At 40.3% G+C, this 22,128-nt stretch overlaps 1 protein-coding gene across 1 annotated transcript in view; it reads right to left on the reverse strand.

Annotated features, from left to right (window-relative positions):
* LOC308275762 (uncharacterized protein) overlaps positions 1 to 22,128 on the reverse strand; it is a gene marked incomplete at both ends in the record, with an annotated part of 129,455 nt that overhangs the window by 34,853 nt on the left and 72,474 nt on the right. The window contains 12 exons of the mRNA XM_080714115.1: positions 296 to 354; positions 3,906 to 4,074; positions 6,803 to 6,950; positions 8,682 to 8,867; positions 9,486 to 9,627; positions 12,043 to 12,269; positions 13,209 to 13,312; positions 13,861 to 14,022; positions 17,211 to 17,418; positions 19,424 to 19,573; positions 19,865 to 19,993; positions 21,599 to 21,717. Coding sequence (XP_080570241.1) covers positions 296 to 354; positions 3,906 to 4,074; positions 6,803 to 6,950; positions 8,682 to 8,867; positions 9,486 to 9,627; positions 12,043 to 12,269; positions 13,209 to 13,312; positions 13,861 to 14,022; positions 17,211 to 17,418; positions 19,424 to 19,573; positions 19,865 to 19,993; positions 21,599 to 21,717 — 1,803 coding nt within the window. The remainder of the gene's footprint in view (positions 1 to 295; positions 355 to 3,905; positions 4,075 to 6,802; positions 6,951 to 8,681; positions 8,868 to 9,485; positions 9,628 to 12,042; positions 12,270 to 13,208; positions 13,313 to 13,860; positions 14,023 to 17,210; positions 17,419 to 19,423; positions 19,574 to 19,864; positions 19,994 to 21,598; positions 21,718 to 22,128) is intronic.

A 22,128-nucleotide genomic window follows, 5' to 3' on the forward strand; every position in this document is an offset into this window, starting at 1 on the left:
AGCAAAGCATAGTCACTAAATCAAATATCCATGTTAAATATGTTTTTTTTTTCTTTTTCTGGTTGCGGAAGTGAATGCCTGTAATCCCACTACTTGGAAGGCTGAGACAGAAGGATCACAACTTTGAGCCTACCCTCAACAACTTAGTGAGGACCTCAGAAACTTAGTGAGGCCTTGTTTAAAATTTTAAAAATAAGGCTGGGGAGGAGAGAGCTCAGAAGTAGACTACTCCTAGGTTCAATCTCTGGTACCATAATACATACATACCTATATACATAAAATGTTGTTTTATTACCTTTCAAAGCTTCCACTTTTTCATGCTTTCCTGTGTATTCTTTTTTAAGATTTTTGATTCTGTAAAAAGAGGGACACATTTTGAGGAAGTTGTGGAGATGCACAGAGGCTGGATAAATCAAGTCTTTAGGGTTTGGGGGAAAACAGGTACTTCTTTTCTTTCACAAAGGCAGTCTGGCAGAAGCCTCCAGGGTCCCTCCTTGAAGGTAGCATCCCTGATCATTGTAACCTGGTCCTCTGCCAATGGAGCAAGTAGTTAGGACAGGAAATCTGTAGCTATGAGGGTGGTGACAGACAGCTGGAATAGAGGAAAGCTGGAGAGGAAATGAATGGTGAGCAGATCCAATGGTGGAGAAAACAGAAAAAGCATCAAACTGTAACAGAAAGACTAGGTAGGGCTGCATTATCAGGTTGCTCCTGGTAACATCCCAGTTGTGTCACATCTTAGCTCTGTTATGGATAGGATTCATTCAAAAATTCATGGCGTTCAGTTCCTCAGCAGTGAAATGGGATGAAAACAGTAACAATGGCATAAGGTTGATTTGTAGGATAAATAAGATAATACATGCAGAATGTAAAATGCTTGGGACATAGTAAGCCTCCAAAGGAGATGCAAGGGGAAGAAGACAAAAAAAAAAAAAAAAGATTTGAGCTGGGCATCGTGGCACACACCCATTGTCCCAGTACTTGAGAAGTTGAGACAGGAGGATTGCAGGTTTAAGGCAACACAGAGAGGTTGTCTGCAACTTAGTGAGATCCTATTTTAAAATAAAAAATAAAATAGGTCTGAGGGTGCAACTCAGAGGTAGAATGCCCCTGGTTTCAACTCTCAGCCTCTAAAACAAACAAAAAACAAAGATTTTTAAAACCCATAGAAAAAGGTTGACATGAGTTGGAGGCCCACTACCAACCAGACTCTGTGTATTATTTTCTTCTATTGTTACAGCAAACCAGCAGATGAGTTGTATTAGTCTGCTTCATCTGCTACAACAAAATGTCATAGATGAAGTGACTTAAAGATCAGACATTTATTTCTCACAGTTCTGAAATCTGGAAAATCCAAGATCAAGATACCAGCCAAAGCTGGGCATGGTGGCACACGCTTATAATCCCAGTACTTGGGAGGCTGAGCCAGGAGGATTGTGGTTGCCAGCCAGCCATAGCTACTTAGTGAGGCCCTCTGCAACTTAGTGAGACCGTGTTTCAAAATAAAGAATCAAAAATCAAAAATTGGGCTGGGGGTGTAGCTCAGAGGTCGAATGCCCCTGGGTTTAGTTCCAAGTACCCCACACACACAAAGCGATACCATCTGATTGTCTCCTGGTGAACACTCTTTCCTTGTCTTTCTGTGTCCTCACATGGTGGACATGTGTCTCCCTTGTAACTCTTCTTATAAACATGCTAATCCCATCGGGAAGGCCCTTGTACTCATGACCTCATCTAACTAATTCGTTCTCAGAGGCTCCATTCAAATTCCACCATGCTACAGCTTAATTCCTTATGTGATTGTTGAAGGGCCTCTGTTTCACTCATAGAGCCCCCAGTCCAGTGCATCAGTAAATGGAGTGGAGGATCTGGTCATTGAGGTGCTGTATCTTTGAGTTGAACACATGAAGGTTCACTCTCTTCTAAACCGTGAAGCCTTAAGAAAGTCGCTTGGCTTTTCCTAGCTTCTCTTACCCTGTGCTTTCTTTTTCAGACAATCATTATGTATCGGCTTGTTTTACCCCTTCATTTCATCTAAGCAATAAGAATGCTGCACTTTTCCCATAAATTTTGATGGTATTTAGCCTTAGCATTTAGCCAATAGACTCCAAATCATGAATATTAGCTACTTTCTGGTTGGCATAACAATTATGTTAATTGTCACATCATTCTCCTGGCTTCTATGCTGCGAGTCCAGTGCGAGCCCAACTGGCTGGACACTCAGAGCTCCGGAACACTGTGAGCTGGTCTCTGGATACCACTCAAGCTGCAGAAACAAAGCAGTGCAGGAAGCCTTGGGTTCCTATACCACAGACAGAAAGACAGACAGACAGAGCCTTCCAGACTTTCCTGACAGTCAGCGAGGGGAGACTCCCCGTTTCCAAGGCATCTGCTCATCTCTAGAGAAAATTTTCCTACAGCACCAAGCTAATCTTGGGACCTAAAATTCACAAGCCTTTACTACCCTTTTTCTTGCCTACTAAGTAAATGTAAATATATATAGAAAGAAATGATAGATGCTAAATATATATATATATCATATATCATACATATATGTTAAAGATATATATGTTTAGATAAACATGTTATTAAACATATGTTAAAGGTATATATATTTAGATATGTAAATATATATAATTATATATAAATATATTTATATCTACGTAGATATATTTGGATATATTTTATATCTATCTATTTAGATATAGATATATGTTTAGATCTTTATTAACATATATTTAGATATATAGATATATGTTTAAGAAGATTATATATATATATATATATATATATATATATATATATATATATATATATATCTGTCTTCATGAACTTCTGTTACTGCTTTAATAGGACGTGTTGCCTTTCAACGTACTGGAAAGAGAATGAAATTCAGCATTCCAGCTTGGAGGGAAAGCACAGTCCTTGAAAACATAGCAGCAATGCATGCGGAGCAAAAGAATACCACTCTGTGTCTGCTCATTTTGGAAGCTAAATACTTAGAAACTTCAAGTTTCATAGAATTCAAATACATTCGTGGGAGAGGTTCATCAGAAAGGCTTTTTTTTTTTTTTTTTGGTGGTACTGGGGTTCCTGGAAGCCCTTCTACCTCCGGGCTACACTCCCAGACCTATTTTATATTTTTGAAACAGGGTCTCCTAAGCCAGCGTGCGCAGCTGGCTTCGAACCTGCGCGATCCTCCTGTCTCCGCCTCCCAAGCGCGGGGATTACAAGCGTGCGCCACCACGCCCGGCGAAAGGCTTTATTGAGGAGTGAGATAAACCCAAACATTGAATGATGGACAAAATTTGGCAAAGATTTGGCTCTTCGGTATTTCTTGCTGTTTGGAAGCCAAAGCAACCAGCATCAAACAGAGAATGTCCCTATTCTCCGAGGTAAGGGATGTGCGGTAGCAGGACTCCTGCCCTCTCCGGTTCCCCTCCCATCTCCCTGGAATGTCTCTTTCCCCTTTTCTGTATCACCTGCCTCTTCTCTTCATCCTATCAGCCAGGAAGGGAAGAGGAGAAGAACAAAGTGAGTCATGGAGAAAAGAGGATGAGGATAACAAGCAAGGTGATGGCGTTGGTCCTGCACAAATTGTGCAGCAGAGGAAGGAAGAGGGAAACACAAAAAGAGAAGCAAGAGACAAGGAGGAGATGGAAATGTGGATATCTTTTATTTGTTGACGGTTGTTGCTATACCATAAGATAAAAGTAAAAGTAAACGTTGAGGATTTGAAAAAAAAAAAAGTACTCTTAAGAATGAGTAGCCTTTTCTGAGTGAGGGGCTGGTGTAGGTGAGCGCAAGGAACAGAGAGTCCATCTCTGAGCATCACTGTTGGGCCTGATAGAGCCCTGGTCTCTGACCTGTTCGGCATTGTACCCACTGTGTCATTTATTTGTTACCTGATGGCTTCTTTCCCGTGGAATTCTGAAGACACTGGTTCAAAAGAGTCATTCGACAAAGGATCAGAAGGTAATTCGTTCTCAAGGACCACGTGATTAACTCTTTGGTGTTGAGACCAAAAAGAGGACTTCAGGAAGAATAAGGGTGAATGTCGATGTCCATATTTGGCTACATGGGCAGTAAAGCAATTCAATAGTTATTGAGTCACCACTTCAAAGATTACCATCACCCTAAGGCAGCATGTCAGTATGACCCCTTGGATATTAAACCTGAGCCCACTCCATCACCTTAAAGTGTCAGTGTTGTGAGGTGCTTGTGACATTTAAAGAACAATAAGGAAAAAATAACTGGGATGCTACCATCTAATACAAGGTATTTGGTTTGAGAAGTTTGTAGCATTGTAAACTAGATGAAAAGGTCCTCAAGGCAGAGGGAAAGGTTTCAGGGAACTTGAAATCTCACATTAGGGATGACTTTCACATCCATTTGGCCACATCTACGAAAGTGTTTCCCAGGGGTCCTGGCAATGGTGAGAAGTAGACCTTGTGTTATTCTGCCAGCAGTATTTTATCAAGCCAATAAGTGACAGATGAATCTACAAGATAAGGTATCCCAGAGAGCCTGGAGGAGATCACAAAGTTAGGTGGAACTTTTTAAAAGTTAAAAAAGGAGTAAATGTGCGTTAATGAAGGAGAAAAAAGAGGGGCTTTCTTGTGATAATTCTTATCAAGATAAGCATACCTTTTAATCATCACTAGTCTTAACTGGAATAGAATAGAAAAGGAAGTAGGAAATGCTAGTAAAGGACATAGAAAAGAGAGATGGGCTGTGGAAATGTTCACTAGATAAAAACGATGATTAAGTAAATTTCTGAGTTGACTTTATGTAACTTACAAGTTGGTTCTACCAACTTGTATGTATGTCTGTGTATGTGTATTCCTTCCTTCATATAGATATTATATATATATTTCATATACTTATAAAATATATATTTCACATATATATTTCATACATATATAAATATATATTCATATATATATATGAAAGAGAAATAGTTTTATCATTTTAAAAGAGATGAGGAAGGCCAAATGTGGTGGTGCACGCTTGTAATCCCAGTTCTTGGGAGACTGAGACAGGAGGATTGCAGGTTTGAGGACAGCCTCGGCAAGCAGTGAGACTCACATCAACCTAGTGAGATCCTGTTTCCAAAGAAGAAGAAGAAGAAGAAGAAGAAGAAGAAGAAGAAGAAGAAGAAGAAGGAGGAGGAGGAGGAGGAGGAGGAGGAGGAGGAGGAGGAGGAGGAGGAGGAGGAGGAGGAGAGGGAGGGGAGGGGGAGGAATATCCTCTGCTTTATTAAAGCATTTTATGGCTATTTGTAAATCTTTAGATATTGTTGCTCTTGTATATTTCAAAAGTTTGATCGATCGTGGTAAAGTTAAATATATTCTCTTCTATTTTTAGGCTGATACAAACTTTTAAATTAACATTCAGAAGATGACATGATTTTCTATAATTTGTTCACATGATAATTTCTACTGCTGGAATCAATTCCACTTGGCTATTATGTAGTAGTTACGTAAGCCATTGCTGGAGGAGATTTGCTTTTGTTCATTTATATTTCACTAGAGTGTGCGAAGGTGAGGTTCGTGTACACATTTATTTTCTTGAACTACCTTTGCATGCTCTCAGTCAGCTTTACCTTAGACCCCAAAGATGAAGCGGGCTCTTTCCTGTGACTTCATCGCCCTGTGATGTTCCCGCCTTTTCACTCTTTATGGTGCAGTTTTGTGATTTCCTCCACTTGGAATATATACAGTTCATACTCTAGGGCTGATGATAAATATCATAGCACTAGTAACAAACCTCCAAATTCCTTACTTGAGAGGCTTTAGGAAAGCAGAGGACCATGAATCTGGGTCAGCCCCTTAGAAACATGGTGGATACACGATTTGAAAGGTATTTTCCTGCCTCTCCTCTCCTGTCTCTTCCCTAACATTTATCTGGGATGTACTAGGAAGTGATAGGCGAACTTCATGGAGGCAGAGGTGAGAAATGTGTTCCTCCTTGGGAGAGACTGTACACTCAATGTGCACTTATAATATTGTGCACTGACAATCCACTATTGTCTAGTGAGTTCGTTCAGTGGAAGAAGCACTTTAAAGATTCAGAACAGAAGCACCAAGAACTAGCTAGCTCCATCTAATTCTGATACCAGCACTAACAGTATAATAATTCTTTATCTCTTGCAAGTGCCTCTTTTTTGGGGGGTGGCAGTATTGGGAATGGAACCCAAGGGCATTATACCTCCAAGCTACAACCCCAGCCCTATTTTTTTTTTATTCTTTATTTTGAAACAGGATCTTACTGTGTTGAAAAGGGCCTCACTAAGTAGCTGAGGCTGTCTGTGAACTGTGATCCTCCTGTCTCAGCTTCCCAAATGCTGGGATTACAAGCATGCGCCACCACACCCGGCAAATGCCTCTTTTTAAAAAAAGAAACAGCCTAGCTGTGGCACCCACTTGGGAGGCTGAGATAGGAGGATCGAGGTTCGCAGCTAGCTTCAGCTACTTAGTAAGGCCTTCTGCAACTTAGTGAGACCCTGTTTCAAAATAAAGGATTTAAAAAAATAGGGCTGAGGGTATATCTCAGAGGGAGAATGCTCCTGGGTTCAGTTCAATCCCTAGTACTGAATATATATATATATATATATATATATATATATATATATATGTGTGTGTGTGTGTGTGTGTGTGTGTGTGTGTGTGTGTATATATAATGTTAAGTAACACGTATGTTAAATAACACACATATCTGTTAAATGACACATTGCTAACAGTTACTTTAAATGAATTCAATTAATGAAAGTATGTTAAATCATAATCCTGCTGCTACTTACTGGGCAATACTTTGTCAAAATATAATGCCAATACCAAATAGAGGACAGCGTCAAAAACCAGCATGAAAAGATAGGCCAGAATTTGGTGTGAGTTGTTGGAAGAATCCAAATGGACATTAGAATTCACATCGTAGTCTCGATGTATAAGCTGGGTAAAAAAAAAAAGAAGAAGAAGAAGAAGATGCAGAACTTTAAAATGATTGATAGTGAATTTAAAATTATTATCATCTCTTTTTCTGCCAGACACTAGGGTTGTAAAGATAAGTAAAACAGGAGGCTGAGACAGGAGAATTACAGGTTTGAGGACAGCCTTAGCAAAGTAGTAAGACTCTCATCAACCTAGCAAGCTCCTGTTTCAAAATAAAAATAAAATGTGTATCTTTACACATACAGTTCAGATCTAACTATGAGCCATAGTTAATGTCATGACAGTGTGCCAGGAGGAGGTAAAAAAATCCACAAGGAAGAGGAGTGTTGAGCTGAACCTAATGCAGGACCTCACTAGCTCACAATGGATAAAAGGGCCTGTGGGTGTTCCAGAGAGGGGTCAGAGCGAGGCGTGGAGGAGTCAACGTGTGTTAGTAGTTGGGCAGAAAACAGAAGAATAATTTTGTATTGAACTGTAGTAAGACCTGAGGAGTGTACATGTGCCGTCACCTTCCACGGAGTATGTTACAGTTAGGACATCATAGCCACAATTAACTTCTCTGAGAGGAGGTCAATTCCCTAATAAAAAAGGGCAATTAAAGATGTAAACATGCATTTATTCCAAATTTGCACTTTTCAGATACTTGAGATAACATTAAGGGCCATGTTTTCTGAATTTAAATCAGACAAGTGTTCCTCCTCAGGAAGGTAATGAAAACTAAAAGCTGAATCACATCAACCACAGAATATCATCCTAGATTTAGTGATTTAAGAAATAAACAAGTTGAGAGTGGTGGCCCATGCATGTAATCTCAATACCTGGGCGACTGAGACAGAAGGATTACAGGTTCACAACCAGCCTCAGCTACTTAGTGAGGTCCTTCACAACTTAGTGAGATCTTGTTTCAAAATAAAGAATAAAAAAAATAGGGCTGGGATGAAACTCAGAGGTAGAATGCCTCTGGGTTCAATATCCAGTACCACAAAAAAAAGAACAAGGAGGAGGAGGAGGAGGAGGAGGAGGAGGAGGAGGAGGAGGAGGAGGAGGAGGAGGAAGAAAAAGGAGGAGGAGGAGGAGAAGAAAAAGAAGAAAAGAAATAAACAATGATGCTGAGAGAGAAAAAAAACTTCTCTTATCCCTAAAGTCTTTATCTTTGCAAAAGTAGGATGGAAATTGTAATGTTTGGTATGTGTCACATGAACTGAGGGTATCCATTTAGAATGTTTCAGAAAAGGTAATACCAGACTTAGTTCCAGGCTTGGTGGCACATGTACTTGGGAGGCTGAGACAGAAGGATCACAGGTTTGAGACCAGCCTCACCAATGTAGCAAAAATCTCAGAAATATAGAAAGACTCTATTTTAAAAAACAAAAATTTTAAAAGGGCTGGAGTTGTAGTTCACAAGTAGAATGCCCATGGGTTCAATCCCAAAACCATATATATGTGGTTTTGGATAGATAGATAGATAGATAGATAGATAGATAGATAGACAGACAGATAGATATAGCTGAGCATGGTGGTGCATGCTTGTAATCCCAGTACTTGGAAGGCTAAGACAAGAGGATTGTAAATTCAAGGACAACCTCAGCTATTCAGTGAGGCCTCTGTAACTTAGTGAGAGCCTGTTTCAAAATAAAGAATAAAAAATAGTTCTAGGGGTGTAGCTCAGAGGTAGAATGTCCCTGGGTTCCACCCCCAGTACCACAAAAAAGAGTTAAACTTCACTGTTACCTGAGCCATCCCAGCAGTGAAGGCAAAGGGGCTGAGAAGACATAAGATCCACTCCAAAGATGCAGGAAGATGTCTGTACAGGGCTGTGAATCCCAGACTACCCCAAAAGAGGATCAGGAGAAAGACCACCAAGCCAGTGAGGAAAGGCTTCTTTATCAAAACGCTCATCAGGAAAGCTAATGTTATCTGAGGAGAGACAAAAACTTCAACTGGTATAATGCTCTGAGAACCACTCAAAGGAATTTCATGTTTGCTATGAGGTGGATAAGCGTCCCCCAAAGGCCCTCAGGCTAAAGGCCTGATCCCGGGCCACGGCGCCATTGGTTGGTGTCGGGACATTGAAAGAGAAGGATCACGGTGGCCATCGGGGTGTGCCCTTGGAGGGGTTGGGGACCCCGGCCTCTTCCTCTATTTTTTGCACACTGGCCACGAGGTGGCCTTGAACCATTGTTTATTGTCACTGTGACAAGAAGCAAAGCAACAAGGGCCAAAGTAACAGGGCCAACTGGTCACGGACTGACATGAAAACGCCCCAAAGTCTTGATCCCAAATAACCCCTTCCTTCTCACAGGTTAGCTCGGGCATTGGGTACAGTGATGTGAAGCTGGCACAGTATTACAGAAGTGTATTTCAGCTAGGATGTACAATTACGTTGCATCGGTAGAAGTAATTAAAAAGGTACCTTTCACCACCAATATTCTATTATTGTCTGGCTATTACCTCGTGCAAACGCAGCAAACAGAACAAAAGAGGTGAAAAAAGAAGGTGTTGGCGCACGGCTGGAGTGGGCGTCCACCAACTTACCAAAGACAGGCCATAGAGGAGAAAGAGGGCAAAGACCACCACGAAGCCAGTTAGGACCACGACTTGTGCGGATTTTATGATAACGGACATCAGAGTGGCCACGATGAGGACGAAGACAGCATACATCAAGCCCCAGGAGAGCCTGGCGGAGACACAGAGCGCTGCTCAGAATGCATTCATTCATTCATTCATTCATTCATTCATTCATTCATTCACACAAGTGATTTGTGAAGCTGGGTATTTGTCAAGGATAAAAAAGAACACGATAGCTAACAAGTCAGAAAACTTCCTTGCCCCAAAGCTCATATTCTATAGAGAAACGCAGGCAAGTCAACAGGTAAAATAGCTGATTGTTTGTTTTCCAACTTGCGATTTGCTGTCTACTTGCAAGTTTTTCCTTACTGATGAGGAAAACACATCTTCAGATCCATATATGTATATACATCTATAGCCTCTGCCCTATGTCTCTGTGTATATCTGCATCTCTGATCGCCTATATCAAAGGAGGGCAAGCTGTGGCCTATGCCTGCACAATCTGCATGATAGGAATGGTCTTTCCATTTTTTAAATGCTGGAAAAAAGAAAAAGAATAATGATATTTTGAGGCATGTGAAAATTTATAGGAAATTCAAATGTCATTGACTACAAGTGCATTGTATTGGACCTCAGTCTCACATGATTCACATGTTGCCTTTGATTGCTTTTGAGCTACAAAGGCAATTGGGACAGAGGCCAGTTGGCCCGAGAAACCTAAAATTCCTATTTTTTTTATTTTTTCTACCCAACAGCAGCCCTCATTTAAAGACTATTTGGCGCATGCTTAGAACTGTTGATGTATTCTACATATCTTGCTTAACAATTAGAATATCGCAATGTGGAAAAGGCTGCCTTCGGTAGCCAGGCCTTTACCACTGCTATCTCTTAATACATAACATGGATAAACTCATTAGCAATTTTTGTTGCTAGCTGACTTGTCAAACCTCGGCGTCCTGATTCACACCCACCGTCCTTTAGGGCTCAGTATTCCCCAGAGTCCTACCAACTGCTGTCTAATTTGAGATGCTTCGTTTTCCTTAAGCACCACGTGAGGCACTTTGGATAACATTTCTTCTTACAAATCCTTAGGACCAACGAGAAGTAGATATTACTGTTAATATTTTATAAAAAGGAAACCGAGGCTCAACGAGGTTAGCTCATTCAGGATGGTAGCTACTAAATGCCAAGACAGAGACAAGCCTGGCTTCTCACCTTCCGAGTGTGTGTTCTGACCACTGTACTGCACTGCCTTCAGTAAGGAAAGCTCAGTGCTCAAAGAGAAGAGCCACTTTCTTTCCTAAATGTGAGAGCCCATTGGATATGGAGTGGAAACAAATCCTTCTTTTTTTTTGACAGGGGAGTGTTACCTGGGAATTCAACCAGGGACCTTCTACTCTGAGCTAGACTCCAGTTCTATTCTATTTTTCGGGATCTGGCTAAATTATTGAGGGTCTTTCTAAATTGCGAAGGCTGGCCTCCAACTTGTAATCCTCCTGTATCAGCCCCCCAAGTACCGAGAGGAGGCTGCAGGTATGCATTACCACACCCCATTTATAATTCATTATTTCTAACAAAGCATCTGAAATAGGGACTTCCTTGCGCATTGAGAAGTTCAACTTCAAAACCGAGCGTGGAGGTGCACACTTGTAATCTCAGTGCTTGGGAGGCTGAGATGGGAGGATTACAGGTTCGTGGCCAGCCTCGGCTACTTTGTGAGGCCCTCCTCAACTTAGTGAATCCCTGTTTAAAAATAAAGCATAAAAAGAAATAGGGCTGAGGGTGTAGCTTGAAGGTAGAATCCCTAGTACCACACACACAAAAAAAACCCTCAACTTCTTCTATATCTGGGCTCACCCCGACATGAGAACTAGCAACGGACAGTCATCCTCTGTACTGTCGCTGCCCTGAGGATCGGATCAGCAGACATCTACAGGGTCAGGCTTTCCTTAAATCAAAGGAATATAGAAAGGTTTAGTCACATGCTTCTAATCCCAGCATTTGGGAGCCTGAGACAGGAGGATTGCAATTCATGGACAGCCTCAGCTACTTTTAGTGAGACCCTTTGCAATTCAGTGAGACCCTGTTTCAAATATAAAGAAATACAAAATAAGGCTGGGGATGTAGCTCGGAAGTAGAATGCCCCTGGGTTCTATTCCCAGTACAAAAGAAAGAAAGAAAGAAAGAAAGAAAGAAAGAAAGAAAGAAAGAAAGAAAGAAAGGAGGAAGGGAGGGAGGGAGGGAGGGAGGAAGGAAGGAAGGAAGGAAGGAAGGAAGGAAGGAAGGAAGAAAGGAAGGAGAAGGGAGGGAGGGAGGGAGGGAGGGAGGGAGGGAGGGAGGAGAAGGAAGAAAGGAAGGAAGGAAGGAGAAGGTTTAGTCACCAAGCATGGAGGTCTTCCTCCCCCATTCCTTTTTATCTCATAACTTTCTGAGAACACCAAGTCTGAGCTTTCTAGCCTAAGGCCTCCTTCCACCCACTCACGCCTGTGTGTGCTGCAGGACAGACTGTGGTCCTGTGACTTACCAGAAGGCCCACTCTCTAAGACCCACCGTCACCATCAGCGACTTCATGCACCGTCTTTCTCGTGCAACATTGACTGAGACATAGTATATAAGTGGGGAAAATGAAATAACGCAGAAGAAAATGAAAAAATCAGTTGCTATTCCTCCTTGGGCAATAAAAGGTAATATCTTCATAGTAATGCCGGTAACGGACATAAGCTCTTCCATCACGGAGCGATTCGTGGTGACCTAGAACAAAGTATCAACGAACACACTGATCACCACTCTAATCACGACCTCCTGCTTGTCCTCTGAATCACAAAGAATCATGCATATTTTACATTTTTTTTTAGTGCTGGGGATTGAGCCTGGGGTGTCCTAACTCTGAGCTATGACCTCAGCCATGTTTTTTAAATTAATTAATTAATTAATTAATTTTATTTTATTCTAAAACAAGGCCTCACTAAGTTGCAGAGGGCCCTGCTAAATGGCTGAGGCTGGCTGAGAACCTACAATCCTTCCGTCTCCATCTCCCAAGTACTGGGATTACAGGCATGGGCCACAGTGGTTGGTTTGTTTTACATTTAAAATATATAGGCTATACATGGTCTCTGTGATCCGGTCCTTGTAGGTTCTGGAGTGTTCCAGGTTTTGTCTTGACTCCTTAGAACATCTCTACTTACCATCTTTATTCACTGGACAAAATTCGACTTGTGTTTTAAGACTAGCTAGAATGAGCCAGGTGCCATGATACCTATAATTCCAGCACTTGGAAGGCTGAGACAGGAGGACTACAGATTGGAGGCTGGTGTCAACAACTGAGTGAGACCCTGTCTCAAAAACTTTAAAAAATGAAAAAATAAGAAACGGCTAGAAGTATGGATCAGAGAGAGAATGCCCCTGGGTTCAATCCCTAGTATCAATCAATAAATTAATGAATACCCCATGATTGAACCTAAGCCCTTATCATAACATGTGGTCCATATTTCTATAACCCTCATTACCAGTCTCTGCAGAAAAAAGTCCCTGTGCTCGACTTTTCTCTGATCCCCACTAGTTTGTACAGTGGTTTGAATATAGAAGTTGTTTGGTATATTATGCTTAATCAGTGACGTGAATAAATGATAGGGCAGCCCATATCTCCATCTATACTTAATTTAGGATGCGATTCATTTCCTTAATACTTACTTCTATGATCGCAGCATTGATGGCAGCTTGGAAAGCTACGAAGCCTCTCTCCCAGAATATTGAACTTTCACAGATGGGTTTCTGGCCCCCTATTTGACAATGAGCTTTAAGAAAAGCAAAGCACACCTGTTATTATGGGATACGACAGTCTTGGTCATAGGAAAAAAATTTAAAATTTCCAACATTCCAAAATGCACCCAAAATCCACAATAGAGTGTGCGGTGAGACTTCTCGGTTGGGTTTGTGGAGCACACCCAAGAAGACGCCAGAATGGCTTTACTAATGTTTTTAAGGCCATATTTCAATGATCTCTCATTCAACTTTATAATTCTCTCAATTTCAGTCTGTTTAACTCTTCTGTTGCTTATGAAAAAAAAAAAAAAGCTAGCCTTTGAAAAATGGTTGGGGATGATCATGCAAGAGCCTTTTTTGAGGTTTTATTTAGGTGTAACGTAGAAATAATAGAAAACAAATTCTTAATGGAACAGTGTCCTTAAAAATATAGGTTTTACTTAATAAGTGACTCTCTTTTATGTTCAAAATTAAAGGTGTCCCCTGTGGGTAGTGAGGCCGTCACCTCTGCTCTCCCGTGCGCCCCCTTGTGGCGAAGGACATAATAACAAAAATGGTTCTTTTCTACCAGGAAGGTTACCTGTATGGTCTTGGTGTTCTTTCTTAGGGATTCTATTTCCCCAAGAAAATTTCAAATGATATGAGAACATATCATCAAAGATGACTCTCACCGCATCTACTGTATAGTTTAAATCCAATTCATTCATGCTTTTCTCATCTGGCCATCCCGTGATTGTTCTTCCTGCCAGATTGGAAAAAAAATTGTTAAACAAGACCTCTATGTGCCAAATTCAATCATTCTCAAGTCATTTTATGTTAGAGCTATTTCTTCCACAGAGGCAGTCCTGGGCCTAAATAAGAGACTCACAGTTAAAGATGAGATGAGGGACTATTATGTTTTAGATAAAATCTCAAGTGTTATATGACAAATATTATTATTATATTATTATTTTTTTTGCAGTACTGGGGATGGAACCCAGGGGCATTCTACCTCCAAGTGACACCCCCAACACTATTTTTTTATTCTTTATTTTGAAACAGGGTCTCACTGAGTTGCAAAAGGCCTAAGTAGCTGAGGCTGTCTGCGAACCACGATCCTCCTGTCTCAGCCTCCCAAAGGCTGGGATTACAAGGGTGCGCCACCACGCCCGGCTGGCAAATACTTTTACTGCAAATAGTTTTGTCTTTCAACACATTTTTCTGGTAATTTAAAGCACAGTTAATTTGAAATAATAGCAATACCAATGCATCCCATTTAAACTGATGCACAGAGAGACCTGATAGCAAAATATAGACGATTTCTATTTGATAGTGGTATCGATGAGGTCAAAATTCCAAAGATGGTATCAAATTTTTAAAATTGGATAGCATATCCTGAGATTGTCTACCCTAAAGTATATCATGTAAAAAAAAAAAGTTACTAATCAAACCTGGGGCATTTACTTCCCCACACATAGTTTTGCAGACTGGATTTTGCTGACTGCTCACTCATGATAAAATTCAACATGTCCCTCTGTCTTCCACATTTCCTGCCATCCGGCTGGGTTCAGATGCTTAATCAGACTATGGGTGAGGCATGTGGTTTTAGCAGAAGCTCACACTTTCTGATTGTCGCTCACTGGAGATATTAGCAGCTGTATTTCCTAAGTCAGTAGAAGTTAAAATGGTGATGCTTAATTTCTATCACTTCCTCTTCCACGTACTGGTAGAAAACATAAGACAGCAATTTTCTACTGTCTATTTGATGACGCACGTAGTACAGTTAACGTAAGATGCATGCTGGTGTTTCTCATCTATTCATACTTTCTCTTAAGAATGCATTTACCATTGTCTTCTGTTGTGAAACCGTTCTATTCTTCATTTACTCCATTCATTTGCTATCATTCAGAAGGCATGAACTTCAGTATCTATTTCAAATCACTGCACTGGTTGAAGCACAGCTTGCGCCGAGTTGGCTGCCTCTGAGTCCTTTTGATATAACATACTCTTTTTTATTTTATTAAATATTTTGATAGATAATTTTATTGGTTCCGTGGATGCAATTATGCATCTCAGTGAGGTTCAAAGTCATACGAACCAATATGCACAGAGGGCACAGAGGGCTTGGTGTGTTTTCCTTCAGGTCCCTCCCCACTCCCCACTCATCCTCACACGTACTAGGGAGACTGGCAGTGATGCCTTGGGCTCAGTATCGTTTGAACTGTTTCCTTCACGAGTTATTTCTTTCCCCTTTCCCACCTCCTTCCCCTCTTCAACTCTTCTATCAATCTCTCCCCTCATTATCTAAAGTCCCTTTTGTTTCCTGTTTCCTCTCTAGCTTCTACATATGAGAAAAAAATAGTTGACCTTTGACTTTCGGCAGCTGGCTGATCTCACGTAGCGTAGTACCCTATAGTTTCACACGTTTACCTGAAAATTACATAGCTTTGTTGTTCTTTATGGCTAAGTAAAATTCTATTGTGTGTATACACATAAATATATATACATATATATGTATGGACACATATACATATATATCACATTTTAATTTTTCATTTATCTGCTGATAGACACCTAGGTTGGTTATGGTGATGTATGATGCTATAAACATAGAAACGCATGTATCACTGCAGTATTCTGACTTTAATTCTTTTGGAAAGACGCCAAGAAGGAGTATGGCTAGGTCATACCGTATTCTTGATGGTTTCCTAGCTACCTGAAATGAGCCTGTCGATTCTATCCCCTGGCCCTCAAGACCTCAGCATCTCTTTTCTTCCATTCTGGCATGCCTTGGTTTCAAGAACAGAGGTGACAGAATGAGATGATTCCATGATTACCTAGCTGTTCTCTCCCACTTTATGCACAAAGTGGTCTCAGAATGGCAATTTAATACTACAGTATTAGCGTGAGCGCTAGAACTGGTTCCGGTTGCTTTTCTTGAACTGGCCATCTCTGCTCTCTGGTGGGTGCTTGCCAACATTTAGTGAGGGGGGCCTCCCAGGCCTTCAATGCCCATTGCTTCCCTTGCTCTCCTATCACGCCCAGAGAGAGATAACATGCCAATCTTGAAGCTCTAAGTGTGTCTTCCTTCCTCAATCGCTTATATTTTGGGATACAGGCGAACACTTTGTTCCCTAGTTTTGCTGTAAATATTTCCTGTGGGTTTTTTTTTTCTTTCTTTCTTTCTTTTTTTTTTTTGCGGGTCTAGGGATGGAACCCAGGGGCATTCAACCTCCCAGCTATACCCCCTGCCCTATTTTTTATTCTTTATTTTGAAACAGTGTCTCAGTAGCTGAAGCTTTCTGCAAACCCTGATCCTCCAGTCTTAGCCTCCTCAATGCTGTGATTACAAGCATGCATCACCACGCCCGGCTTCCTGTGGGTTTTTGACATTGCTATCTAGTTTCCCTCTCAATTTCTAAATATTTAAAGAGATTAAAAATCCATGGTGTCACTGCTAATTCTTTTTAGAATCTTTTTAAAATATACATTTAAATAACCCTAGCCGGGCATGGTGGCACTCACTTGTAATCCCAGCATTTGGGAGGCTGAGAACTGAGGATCATGGTTCTGGAACAGCCTCAGCTACTCAGTGAGGTCCTCCGCAACTTAGTGAGATCCTGTCTCAAAATAAAGAATAAAAAATAGGGCAGAAGGTGTAGCGTGGAGGTCAAATGCCCCTGGGTTCCATCCCCAGACTCACAAATAAATAAATAACCCTGAACTCTCTTATTTTTATCTGTACTAAGAAGGATAATAACCCTTTTCACATAGACTTTCCTAAGACATCAGTTAACAGAGTAAGAAAACCTCCTTGATACTGGAATAAGATATAATATTAATGCTGTTCGTAAGTTCCAGAAACTCTTAGCATTTAACACAGTCTCTCATGGGAGTCCCCAGATGAATTTGCAAACAAGGAAAATTATCCCGAATGGCCAAAGAACATACCTTTCATGAACGGAGCAGAAGCTACTTTGTTCATTATGTCTTGGGTAGTTTGGGACTCGGGTGCAAAGGCGATAACATAATTAGAATCATTGAAATTATCTACACGTCCCAGATCCACCGCAGGCATTTGGAGAGAGTCATTAACTTGATGTAAATTAGAAGAGAGCATGTATGCGAGCAGGACTAGAAGAAACGAGAAAACCCATTCCTACGCGGCAACGAGAAAAAGTCAAGGTCAACCAGTTAGCCGCTCCACCACGAACCACCGAAACCACATCACCCCCCTACACTGTACGCATTGTTTCTTCTCTCGCCCACTTCTAAATGTCTTGATTTTGTTTTGTTCTTTAACCTACACATTTTTTTTTTCACGGTACTGGGGATGGAACCCAGGGGCATTCTATCTCTCCAAGCTACACCCCCGGCCCTATTTTTTCTTCTTTATTTTGATACAGGGTCTCACTGAGTCGCAAAGGCCTCTCGAAGTAGCTGAGGCTGTCAGCAAACTGCGATCCTCCTGTTTCAGCCTCCCGAATGCTGGGATTACAAGTGTGCGCCACCACGCCCGGCTGAACCTACATATTTTGAAATATGCACATTGTTCACCAGGACAGGTTGGATTGCTTCATGAATGACCCAATGGTTAATAGTCACCTTGAAAAGGTAGGTGACATGGGATAGATAAGGAGCCTCCAGCAACAGAAGCAAGGTTATATATTTTTTTACCTTCTATTGCCCTGCATTTGGAAGACGATATCCCAAAACAGTGCTGCCCATAAGAAGAAATTTTAAACTTTTTGTCATTGTGACCACATGGTGACCAATTTGTCATTGTGACCACATGGTGACCAATTTGTCATTGTGACCAATTCTAGAACTGGAAATGCAATAAAATGGGTTTGAAGCCCATTTACTTTTTTATTTTAGTTATAATTCTAAACACAAGGCCTTGTCAAAGGGGTCTATAGTATATCACCCACAATTTTTGCTATAGGATATCTATATTTATGTTCATATCTATCTATAGAGACAAAAGATAGATATGATGTTTATTACAAAAAGCTACAATTTTTAAAGTAAACCAGCTAGAGTATATTTATATTATTCTTGTTCCTGGCAGGATTTTTTTGTATTCTTTATTCATTGAGAGCCCAAGCCTTCAATACATATTTGTTGAATGAACATACACATGCACACACAATGTTTACAAGATCAAATGTTAATATACCAACTAAAACTATGAATGTGAGTGATTTTCCTTTTTTGTATGCTACTGGGAATTGAACCCAGAGACATTCTACCTCCAAGCTATACCCCCAGACCGGTTTTTTATTTCTTGTTTGGAAATAGGGTCCCACTCGGTTACTGAGAGTTTCACTAAATTGCTGAGGCTGTCCTCGAACCTGTGATCCTTCTGTCTCAGCCTCCCAATTACTGGGATTACAAGCATATACCCCACGCCTGGCTTGAATTTTTAAAATTTTCTACACAAATCATATATAATCATTGTTATAATGAAAAAAATACTATTTTAACAGAAGGAGGAAGTCAAAATGTTATTTCCTTTTCCTGTTTGTTTATATGTCCATTATTTCTTTCAAACTGTCATTGTATCCAAAGCACAATTGTTTAGAAGCATTACAGTTTGTTTTTCTCTTTTTTATTTGATTGATAAATAATATTTACACAAAGTTAGTAAGATACCAGGTGATGTTCTGATTCATGTACATTTGGGATAATGATCACCTGGAGATAATTAGCCTTCCATTACCATTTTCTTTTATCATTTTTTATGGTATGTACATTCTTTTGACAGGTTTTAAAATTTTGTGTTACTTTCTGAAATTAAGTCTGGGTTAAATTCTGCCTCTTTCTTTGGCTTTGTCCTTGAACTTCTGTGCCTCTGCCTTCATGAGTTGCAAAAGGGCCCAGATGTTAAGAATTATCTTGGCAGTATAATGATATGGCTTCACTTTTCATGGAGCTTCTGAATATGAGTTATTAAAAAAATGTCCCCCCCAGTAAGACATATAATTATATATTTTAAACTTCATTTAAAAAAATAGCAAAGTCCAGTATTTTTTTTAAAAAATTTAGCCTGTTGATTAGAATTATAATATATGTGGAGCACTACATAATGAACAAATGTTTGTGTTGCCTGGGAATATCTTTTCCTGTTCTAAATATGAAAACACACAGACTCTGAACCATACCAATAGGGTCTCTCGTTTCATCCTCCACTTCCTAAGACAGTTCTTGCAGAGAAGAGCCCATATTTGCTGACCCACGCTGATGCGTCTCTTGTTCATTCTGCCCTGTTTGTTTTTAAAAGAGGAAGTAAAAGAAGAAGAAAATGTGACGGTCTGAAATAGAAAGCTTTGTGCAATCAAACAAAAAAGAAGCCGTAAAAAAACAAAAACAAAGAGCTGCTTTCAATTGCATTCCTAGAGAAGGAAAAGTGCCCAAGACCAAAAGATAAAGATGCTCAAACTCCGCAGGGAAATAATAACAACTGTGAGAGGGTGCTTATTCTTCTTTGGAGGGACAGAAATTAACAAGTTAATAGTACTGAGTGCTGTCTCCCCCACAGCACGCTGTCAGTTAAACTAAGGGGGAGAAAGGAACCTTCTGAACTGTTAGATGAGTAGACTTACCTGTTCAATTTGATGACTCATTACTAACTCATTACTACTTAGCAGTATCCTGCCATCGGTCCATTCTGCTGCTAGGTGTGCATCCCAATCTCTCTCACAGATTCCTGAAGAAACCTGTACAGATGCTCTCTGTAATGTAGGTCATCGTGGCATTGTGTTGGAAAACGAAATACTATTCAAATGCTACCATGTAAGAGTCAGGAGCAATGGACTGGTATCTACCCCCAACAAGAAGAAATCTTAAAATCACAGTGCCAATCAAAACACAACAACAACAAGAAACAAAGAAGGAAAGAAAGGGTTGAGAGTTATATCACAGTACTGTTTACACGAATTCACACTATCTTCAATATTTAGAAACTGAAGGATCAACATCAAACATCAAAACAGAAAGGTTACTTTGGACAGTGAGAAACAGGAATGAATGTCAGGTATGAAATGGGACTCAGCAGTTAAAGGTGAAGCCGGGCGTGGTGGCGCACGCTTGTAATCCCCGCGCTTGGGAGGCTGAGACAGGAGGATCGCACGGGTTCGAAGCCAGCCTCAGCTACTTAGTGAGGCTCTCGGCAACTTAGTGAGACCCTGTTTCCAAATAAAGTATAAGATAATTCTGGGTTATAGCCCGGAGGTAGAAAAGCCCCTGGGTTCCACCCCCAGTACCACCAAAAAAAAAAAAAAAAAAAAGTAAAAGGAGCTTAGTATGGTGCTGCAGGCTTGTACTCTCAGTCCTGGGAAGGTTGAAAAAGGAGGATCGCAAGTTCAAGGCCAGCCTCACCAACTTGTGAGACTGCAACTTGGTGAGACCCTGTTTCAAAAGAAAAACTAAAATAGGACTGGAGGTGTAGCTCAGAGGCAGAATGCCCCTGGGTTCAATTCCCAGGACCCCCCCCCCCACACACACACACACACAGTTAAAAGAAATATACAATCAAAACAGGATAGGTACTTTATGTGTCACGAATTTGAGAGCATGATTAACTACTCAACTCTTTATCGGCCTTAAATTTTGAAAAAGTTTCAAGACAACTCCCAGAAAAACACACTCCCAACAGCACCCAAATCAAAGACAGTAAATAAAAAATATCTTGAAAATTTCAGAGCTTCACTGATATTTGCCAGCTGTGCAGATAAGCTGCTAATAACAGTGTCATCCAAAGGTCATTTCAGCTGAAAACCCAGACTAACACCAAACTACCTTTACAATTAAGAAAACAGTGCTGTTGCAAGCCTCATGGCTACTCTCTCTTTTTTTTTCTGTGAATTTTTATAGTGCTAGGAAATATTTAAGAAAAAGAACAATTATATAATCTAATCACCATGGATATGCCCATTTGTTTCTGATTGCTAAGACTAGGCTCCCCTCCCCCAGCGCACATCTTGATGTAAATACCAGGAAATAAAAACATTGCTTATTATCCTGCATGAAACAGCTTAAATTGCTCTGAATAGAAAATTTTATAATCCAGAAATTTAAAAATGATCATCAAAGGCCAGCCATTACCCAGTCACATAGAATTCTTGTTATTCAGAGGATCAATGCATTGTACGATAAATTAAATCAAGTTTTTTATATAGTTAGGATGATAAGTAAAATCTATAAAAGTATTGCCCTAAGGTTGCTTGAGGAAATTATTGTCAATCAGTTTAAAAGCCACCCAGCACTCAGAAGATCTTGTGCCTTCGATATTTATTATTGCTCTGTTAGTAAAACTGAAAACAAACGAAAAAGAATACGGAACTCGAATAACTTTGGAAACAGCTCATACTTGAAAAGAGACCGCAGTCACATTCCTCTCCGTTTATCCAATAGCCTACTTCGTTATACGCGCTATTTGTCCAAAAGTGCTTTATAGCTAAGGAGTAAAACAGAAAATCTTAGTTTTCCAACTGGTTTCTTAGCCATACAATTTAAAATACTCAAATGGTTAAAAAAAAAAAATCAAAAAAACCCACTAATAATTTACTGCTTTTAATGAAATCCACCCAAATAGCTGGCATCTCTATTTCCGGTCTCACTTTCTATTTCTAAAGGCAAAAGAAGCACAAGTTAGAGGTTAACTTACTCTCCGGAAAGCCGAAGCAAAAATCTAGAAACACGGTTCATCCGTGGGTCTCCGCCTCCTGGAGAAGAATTCACATTCCTTTTGGGTCACTACTACATCGTGGTTTTAATTTCACGTTTATGGTGAAGAGTTCCGTTTTAGACTGATTTCCGAGGTGGATTATGGTCTCAGTGCAGCCAGGCTGACAAAAACTGTATGCTC

This window comes from Muscardinus avellanarius (genome assembly GCF_963383645.1).
Source record: "Muscardinus avellanarius genome assembly, chromosome: 16".
Lineage (NCBI taxonomy): Eukaryota > Metazoa > Chordata > Mammalia > Rodentia > Gliridae > Muscardinus > Muscardinus avellanarius.